This window comes from Chiloscyllium plagiosum, unplaced genomic scaffold, assembly GCF_037043375.1.
Source record: "Chiloscyllium plagiosum isolate Xiang-an unplaced genomic scaffold, Cpla_swu_hap1 HiC_scaffold_20, whole genome shotgun sequence".
Taxonomy (NCBI): domain Eukaryota; kingdom Metazoa; phylum Chordata; class Chondrichthyes; order Orectolobiformes; family Hemiscylliidae; genus Chiloscyllium; species Chiloscyllium plagiosum.
The window spans coordinates 30,337,152-30,346,075 of NW_028270158.1; the positions used below are offsets into that span (position 1 = coordinate 30,337,152).

At 42.6% G+C, this 8,924-nt stretch overlaps 1 protein-coding gene across 9 annotated transcripts in view; it reads left to right on the forward strand.

Moving 5' to 3' along the window:
• rbbp6 (retinoblastoma binding protein 6) overlaps window positions 1-6,475 on the forward strand; it is a 56,194-nt gene extending 49,719 nt beyond the window's left edge. For all 9 annotated transcript variants that reach the window (XM_087997773.1, XM_087997775.1, XM_087997774.1 and 6 more), the window contains 2 exons: window positions 592-2,376; window positions 4,514-6,475. In XM_087997773.1, coding sequence (XP_087853899.1) covers window positions 592-2,376; window positions 4,514-6,086 — 3,358 coding nt within the window. In that variant the 3' untranslated portion in view covers window positions 6,087-6,475. The remainder of the gene's footprint in view (window positions 1-591; window positions 2,377-4,513) is intronic.
• The last annotated feature ends 2,449 nt before the right edge of the window (window positions 6,476-8,924 follow it).

Below are 8,924 nucleotides of genomic sequence, written 5' to 3' on the forward strand. Positions count from 1 at the left end.
TTGAGGTGAATAATTTTTGACTTGATGATTCCCCCACCCCCAAAATATATTTCCTCACCTTTTTTTAGTCTTCTCTTGCCTGTACGTTATATGGAGAGAGTCTCATTTCTTTTCTGAAAAATCAACACTCTGGATCCAGTCTTTGTGTATTGTGATTGGCACTTCACTGTTCCCTATTGTGGAATTACTGAGTGAATTCTGTAATCCGGATAATTTCTGTTTTAGTTTGATATGAATTTCAGGACTTAGTTTTCTGTAGTTTTTAAAGCTTGCTTTAGAAGTTTCCTATACCAAGTGTAACACTCGTCATGCTTGCAGAATAATGGATTTCATCTATTCGCTCCACCTCGGTGCCACCATTTTGCTTATTAAACAGCAGAAATCTGAAAGCAGCAGACAGAACAGTGAACATTTGGCCAGAAGCTGCCTTTCCAGTAGGCTGATTCCCTGATGCCCTGCCCAGCCAGCTTTTCTTTTATTCAAACATAGTCACAATTTTAAGTGGGTTCTCTCTTCAGAGATATGGGAGAAAGCTTGTGTACTTTGGAGTTGTAACATGTAATACTTTTTTTCTGATCATTTCCTACTCAGGTCCAGGTCACGTTCATATAGTGGATCATCATTCAGTGGAAGCTCTTATTCTTATTCCAAGTCTCGATCTAATTCCTCAAGATCCTATTCTCGGTCAGTTAGTAGATCACCAAGTCGTTCGTATTCAAGATCCCCTTCGTATCGAAGAGGCAGTGGAAAGAGTCGAGGTTATCGATCCAGATCCAGGTCACGTGGGTTCCACCGATCCAGATCCAGGTCACCATCCTACAGAAGCTATCGCTCTCGCACCCGATCTCCAAATTACAAAACACATTCTCCTTACAAACGAAATGCTCCCCAAGGTGAAAACGATCGTGAATATTATGATCGCTACAGAGAGCCACCGCCTCCATTCGACTACAGAGAACTTTATGAAAGGCCTCGTGATCCAAGAGACTCTTTTGAGAGGGAACGGTACAGAGAGTGGGAAAGGCGATGCAGAGCATGGTACGAATATTATAAGGGCTACAGTGGTGGTAATCAGCCGCGACCACGGTCTCCCTCAAATAAGGATCACTTCTCTCCAGAGCGCTTTGGTACTGCAAGTGCTAGGCGTGACGGTTCACCGCATAGCCGGGGCCGTCGAGATGAATATCCAGTTGAACAGACCTCTCGTATTCGTAATATAGCTGGCACTGGGAATTATCAAGAAAAGTACTCTTACAGAGAGAGTCACAATACAAAAGAATCAAGAGATTCAAAAGAAAAAGAAGCACCAAGCCTTCGTCCTGATTCCAAAGGAACAAAGCATAAAAAACACAGGAAGAAGAAAAAAGATGAAACAGAGATGCTCACCAACCCTGATTCTTCTCGGGATGGGAAGAAAACTGGGGAGACCCCTGGCGATGAAGGGAAAGGGACCTCTTTATTTCTGCCCCTCAGCAGAGACGATGCAACACCAGTGAGAGATGAGCCCATGGAAGGAGACTCTATTCCTTACAAAGCCACATCTGAAAAGGAGAGAAAGGAAAAGTTAAAAGCAAAGAGTGAGAAACAGAAACGGAAAACAGAGAGCAGCACACCAAAGAAGGAATCCTCTGGAAAAACAGCAAAAGTATCTCAGGAAAAGCCTATCGAGAGAGAGCGAGAGAAATCCCCTCACACTGAGATCACTGCAAAGAAAGTAAGAGAGGAATGTCCTCCCAAAACAGAGGGGACAAAAATCCATCTTCTTCCAAAAAGCGAGAAGTTTTTTTTACCCAGGAAGGTGCAACTTAAAATGGGGCGTGAATACCAAGAGATGAAGATTGTAAAAGAGGAAAAACAAAGAAAGGATTACCCCAGGGAGGAAACTAAACATGAAAAACACGATAAAGTAGTCAATAGAGAGGAAAAATCAAAAAAGATCATTAAAGCTGATGAAAAACCAACTAAAGCAGAAGTAAAAGCTGATAAACGTAAAAGGAAAACTGATGAAAAAGTGCCCGAGAGAGAACTTGGAACACCTCCGACTAAATCTTCAAAAGTAGAAACAGCAGAGGGAGCAAAAAGTTCAGTGAAAGGTAAATTTAACTCTGGCAGTGAGAAATCAACAGAAAAACACACAGACTTGCCTGCTGACAAGGAAAAGACGACTCCTCCAAATGTATCAGTGAGGAAAATCAAAATAAACCGGGAAAGTGGCAAAAAGATTGTGAGTGGAGAGTCCCCAGCTCCACTGGAAGAGTCTACAGAATTAGCAGAAATTAATGGTGCGAAATCCAAACCTGAGAAAGTGCGAACCAAGACGAGGAGGAAAGTGGCTGGGGGCGAGGTGGCTGGTTCAACACTTGTGGATTATACAAGGTTAGAACATTTCAGATTATATCTTTTATGTTTAGGATGATTAACATTAAAATGTCTGATTTCTTTGGTGGGGAGGGGGGTGGATTGTAGTTCTGTGTTTTTTTAATATTTTGTTTGAAGTGTTTTTAAGCTGAACTGGTCCTCACCCTCAACAACTTCTTCAAATCCTCCCACTTCCTTCAGACCAAAGGAATAACTATGGACACCCACATGGGCCCCAGCTAAGCCTGCCTCTTTGGATTTGTGGAAAAGTCCATGTTCCATAGTTACAGTGGTACTATTCCCCACCTTTTCCTCTGCTACATTGATGATTATTGGTGCTAACTTGTGCTCCCATAAGGGGGTTGAACAGTTCATCAACTTGATGAAGACCTTCCACTCTGGCCTCAAGTTCACCTGGACCATCTCGGACACCTCCATCTCAGTCTCCATTTCCAGCGACTGACTCGACACTAACAAATACTTCAAACCCATCGACTACTTCAAGGACCGCAATTTCCCTTCCAATGTCAACAATGCCCTCCAGCGCATATCCTCCACTTCCCACACCTCCACCCTTGAACTCCAACCCCGACAAGGATAGAACCCCACTGGTCCTCACTTTCCACCCCATTAATCTCCGAATACAGCGCATTATCCTCCACCATTTTAATCAAATTCAGTCACACCCCACCACCAGAGAAATTTCCTTCCCCACCCCTGTCAGCATTCCACAGAGACCATTCCCTCTCCCAATTCCCTAATTAGGTCCATGCTCCTTTCCACTCCCAGCACCTTCCCTTGCTGCCACAAGAGGTGTAAAACCTTTGCCCACATCTCTTCTATCCCCCCCCCCCCCCCCCCCCACCTCTATCCAGCAGAGAATTTCCTGCACATCCAAACACCCTGTGTTTGCTCTTGATGTGGCCCCCTCTACATTGGGGAGACAGGATGTCAACTCATGGAGCATTTCAGAGAACATCTCTGGCGCACGCACGCACTAAACAACTCCACCAATCTGTAGCCAACCACTTCAATTCCCCCTCTCACTCCGCAAGGACATTCAAGTCCTGGGTCATCTCCACTGCCAAATCCTAGCCACTTGATGCCTGGAGGAAGAACACCTCATCTTCCACCTTGGGACCCTCCAACCACCAAGTATCAACGTCGACTTCACCAGTTTCCTCATCTCCCTTCCCTCCACTTCATCCCAGATCCAGTCCTCCAATTCAGCACCGCCCTCTTGAAGTGTCCTATCTGTCCATCTTCCTTCCCGCCACCTGCTGCACATACCTTTTGCTTTCCAAGCTACCCACCACAATCCCCCCACCACCACCAAATGTTCCTGATGAATGGCTTATGCCTGAAACATCGACTCCTACTCCTGTGAAGCTGCCTGACCTGTGCTTTTCCAGCACCACACTCTTCAATTCTGATCTGCGGTCCTGTCTTTCTCCCAGTGATATTAAACAGCCCAGTTTGTGTTTGTGTGGTATAGTTCAGTTACCACAGCCAAATGTTTGCATTCCTGATTCTAAATAACTTTGGTAACCAAGCCCACAAAATTCCCAAATCCACATGAGTGATTTTCAAAATCTTTGACTTCCTGTTTTCCTTCAACAAAAGAGAGCTGAATGTTGAACATATTATTAAAATTGTGATTCCACTGGTGGGAGCAGAGAGGAAATTGCATCCTGTCCCCGTATGCAGATGTTTGGTTGAACTACAGCTATAAACCAGCCTGTGCACCTGAAAAATCAAGTACACCTCAACTGCTGTGCCCTTTTATCATCCACTCATGCAGACAAGATCATCTGGCCTCCAATTGCTCCCTATTGCAGCAACCCTTCACAATTTCAGTGTGCACCAGTTTTACCTGGGGATTTAGGGTAGCTACGTGCGATCACCTGTTGACTCTCGCTCTGGCTTCCTCCTTGTAGGGAAGTCCATTCCTACAACAGCTGAGATGGAGGTGGGGTAAGTTGTGGGTGTGCAGCACGTGCTATTTCAGGTTAGTGCTTGATTGCATGCTGTTTCTGTGTTGCATTAGATGAGCCTTTCCAAGGTGACCATAATTAGGAATTGTAGCTACTGAAGTGGTGGAGGGAAAGCTGGCAGTCAAGATGATGTAATTGAGCTGTTATCTTTCCATCCCCAGTACCAGTTCTGCTGGAGGCAGCCCCATTAGGAAAGCTGAAGAGAAATTGGACACAAAGAAAACCGTGATCAAGACAATGGAAGAGTACAACAGTGATACTAGACCCCCAGCTGAAGATGAGATTGTTATTGTCCAAGTTCCTCGTTCCAAGTGGGAAAAGGAGGATTACGAGACTGATGAAGATGAAGGAAAAACAGCTGCTGCGTTAAATATTGGGAAAGCTGCTGGCTGTGGACTAAGTGCCACTGTGAAGTCTTTCAACCCAGCAAAGCAAACCGATAAAGAGGTTCCATCTGAGAGATTCCCAAAAACTGTTAAAGAGCCAAATCTGGATGAGACTCAACAGGAGCCCAAAACAACGGCAAAAAATTTAAATGAGAAAGGTTTGAAGACCAAAGATAAAGAGCATGGGTCAGACAAAGAGACTCCAGACAAGAAGAAAGCTCTAATTCAGCCTGACAAGCCAACAGTTACAGAGCGGGATATAGAGTCAGCAGTTGCCAATAATGTCCCTCAATCTTCAAAAGACCGGTTGGTTGAAAAATTAGATCCAGGCAATAGAGGAGCATCAAACAAAGACTCTGGTCCTTCTGTTGATGGAAAGGTGGAAAATGTCGACAGGCAGGTCTCTGTTTCCAAACGCAGAGAGGAGCGAACTCGAGATATTAAGAAGCGAGATTCTCCCAGTAAATGTGAAGAACTGGCACCAAGCTTAAAAGGCAAGGAGCAACAGATAGACACCAGGAAAAGTAGCTCAGAGCCCAAGAAAAATGACCACAGTCCTGGGAAGGAAAGGAGACTGCATACAGACCACAGAAGTAGTTCTGAGTCCAAAAGTGCCACTGAAGAACCAAAATCATCATCCCTTTCCAGCCGAGAGAAGGAGAAATATATGTTGGAAATCAAGAGCAGTAAGGAGAGGCAAGTCTCTGGGAAAATGGTCTCTCACCGGACTGAAATATCAGCAGAAAAGAATGAGCAAGAGCATTCTGGCCGAAGTGACAAAGATCACAGCCGCAACAAGCCCGCTGGACCAGTTAGCCGCTCTGTCCGACATTCTCGCCACTCTCTGGATCTGGCCAGAGAAACTGATGAGGCAGCCTTTGAACCTGACTACAATGAGAGTGAAAGCGAAGTTGAAGAGGAGCATACACCGAGAGAGGGAAGGGAAGCAAAAGAGATTATGCACCAAACAAGAGAGATCAAGGGGACATCCATAGGTTCCAGAAATAACAGCACTAAAAGTCTCACCCAAAACAGCATGAGCCCGACTTGTTGTCGGAGTCACAGCCCAAGTGAGAGCCAGACTCGGAGCCGCAGTAGCAGTGTCAGTTCAGGGGACACTCAAGATAGCAAAAAGAAAAAGAAGAAAAAAGAGAAAAAGAAACACAAAAAACACAAGAAGCATAAAAAGCACAAGAAACATTTGGGCATTGATTCTGAACTTGACAAAACACAGAAACACAAACACAAAAAGAAAAAGTCTAAAAAAAGCAAGGACAAAGAAAAGGACAAGGACAGTGACCAGAAGGTCCGATCATCTGTCATCTTACGAACAGCAGAAACTGATTAGACAGTGGCTGGAGCATTTGATCTGATCCTGTAATAAATAGAAGCTTTGTAAATATTCACTCGGACATTGCTATTCTGCGCTGAGTCCACTGCAACTTTGGAGATTTTGTTTTCTGTAATATTGAGGGTTTATAAATTAGTTTTTGTACAGAATTATGTTTGACCATGTGTATGGGCAGATTATCCTGCAGCATTTTTAAGTGAACTATCAGACTACACTGGGAACTACTGTGAAAATTTTTCACTAAACTTTTTTTTATAGCTGTGTATACAAGCTAACAGTGTAATTAATGTAAATGTTTTGCCTGATGATTTGCAGTATAAAGTAAAGCCTCACTGTGTCATCTTTTGACTGAATAAATTTTCATTGAATTCATTAGTCATTGCAAATACCATGTGTCACTATGCTGTTCCAAACTCCACAGCCCTCGCACCACCAAAAAGACACTAGTGTATGACCAAGGGTTTCTCTCTCACTGTATTAATATTTAATTTTTGATTAGTGACATCGAGTTGATTATACTGGTTTCATTAGTGAGGCAGAAGTTAAGAGTTTCACATGCCATCCAGCATTTTACATGCAATAAAAGTGGGGATTAATGCATGTGCTCGTAGGGTTTCTCACGAATAAGGTAATATTGAGTATTTCTTCTGCTGTGTTAACTAGTCATTTCCTGCTCTTTCAGTACTACTGATAAGTGTAATTACTATCCAGCTATTATGAAGAAGCTTAAATGAAGATTTTTAAAGATACAGAACGTTAAAAAACCTTTGTCATCAGTGGACAACATTTGCTGATTTGTGCAAATTCTGAATTCTAAACGTAGGGTTTGAGCTGTGACTGCAGACAGTAAGACTGGAGAGCAGCTCCTGCATTGCTTTGATTTTATGCCAATGGAATCTAATTCTAACACTGTCAATGACCTAAATAGTGTTCGGACTTTTTTAGACTGAGTACTGTCTGACATTTGTTTAATTCCAGATGTATTTGCAATGTCAACGTATATAAAAACCTACTCAACCACCTTGACTAATCATGTTTCCTAGTTGAGCTATTAATGTCACTGATTTGAATCCCACTTGGTGAGGATAGGTAACTGGAAGCAACAGGAATCAAACACTGCCAAACGTGTTGCTGTCCTTGCAGATCACTGTTGGACCCAAAATGCTTCATAGTAAATTTTGTTCTGTGGTAAATGCCATCCTTTTGACAAATCTTTGAATTTCAGATTTTTTTTCATTCAGCATAGAGTAGTATCATGAGGTTAACCTTGGGATAGCTGTTGGGAAAACAGTCCTGAATACTATTATGCGTTTTTTTTATTTTCACTTTTATGGCATGTAGGTTTTGCTGGCTGGGATAGCATTTATTGCCTGTGTATACAGCTGCAGTCAGTCACAGATCATGGTAAATGATTTTGCTGATAGGGTATAGGCAACTGGCAAACCAGAATTTATTGCGCATTCCCAGAAATTATATCTGAGGAAGTATTGAACATGATCATATTCTTCAAGAAAAATATAGAAAGGTTTAATAAAGAAAAAATGGTGAATGGTTTCCATATGCAAAAAGGACCAGATCAATGGGTGATAAATGTAGTTATGAATCAAATTGAAAAATCAGAAGTGGTTATTTTACCCTGTGGTTGTGCTACTGAATGGTGGTTAAAATGCAAAACAAACTAGATAAATGATGAAGCAAATACAATGGGGTTTGATGAAGAAGGCTTTTATGGAAGATAAACATTGTGTTTCTGTGTAAAAATTGACTATAAGCTACTTTTATTGACTGACCTGACAAAATACTCTAATAATCCAAAACTACTTGCTTTGGTTTCTGCTGACATCCCTTGGTAGATTCCCAAAATCTGAGATTTCACCAATGCAGTTGTGATCCATCTTCAAAGTTTAAAAAACACACAACACCCAGGTTATAGTCCAGCAGGTTTAATTGGAAGCACTAGCTTTCTGAACGCTGCTCCTTCAGGTGGTTGTGGAGTACACAATTGTAACACAATTTCTAGCAAAAGTTTAGTGTGATGTAACTGAAATTAGACATTGAAAAATACGTTTATTGTTTGTTAAGTGGAATGACCATGTTAGTTTCACTACTTTCATATGTAAATCACAAAGCATTTTTTTCAAAAGCAGTTTTTGAGCAAAGTACAATGTAACTCTGCAAGTACAAATTCACCCCTCAAACTTGTGTGTGTGTGTCTGTGGGAGGGGGTATTTTGGCTTTCATTAACAGGGGATCAAGTTAAAGAGCCGTGAGGTTTCGCTACAGCTATATAAGTCCCTGGTGAGACCACACTTGGAATATTGTGTCCAGTTCTGGTCACCCTACTGTAGGAAAGATACAGAGGCTTTGGAGGGAGTGCAACGAAGGTTTACCAGGATGCTGCCTGGACTGGAAGACTTGCTTTATGAAGAGAGGTTGACTAAGCTCGGACTTTTCTCTCTGGAACGGAGGAGGAAGAGAGGTGACCTGATCGAGATATACAAGGTGATTAGAGGCTATGGATAGAGTGAATAGCCAGAGACGTTTCCCCAGGGTAAGATTGACTGGCACGCGAGGTCATAGTTTTAAGATATTAGGAGAAAGGTATAGAGGGATCGTTGGAGGAAGGTTCTTTATGCAGAGAGTTGTGAATGTATGGAATGCGTTGCTGGTGGTGGTGGAAGCAGAGTCATTAGGGACATTTAAGCGACTGCTGGACATGCACGTGGATAGCAGTGAATTGAGGGGTGCGTGGGTTATTTTTACATTAGGATTAATCCTTGGCACAACATCGTGGACCAAAGGGCCTGTTCTGTGCTGTACTGTTCTATGTTCTAT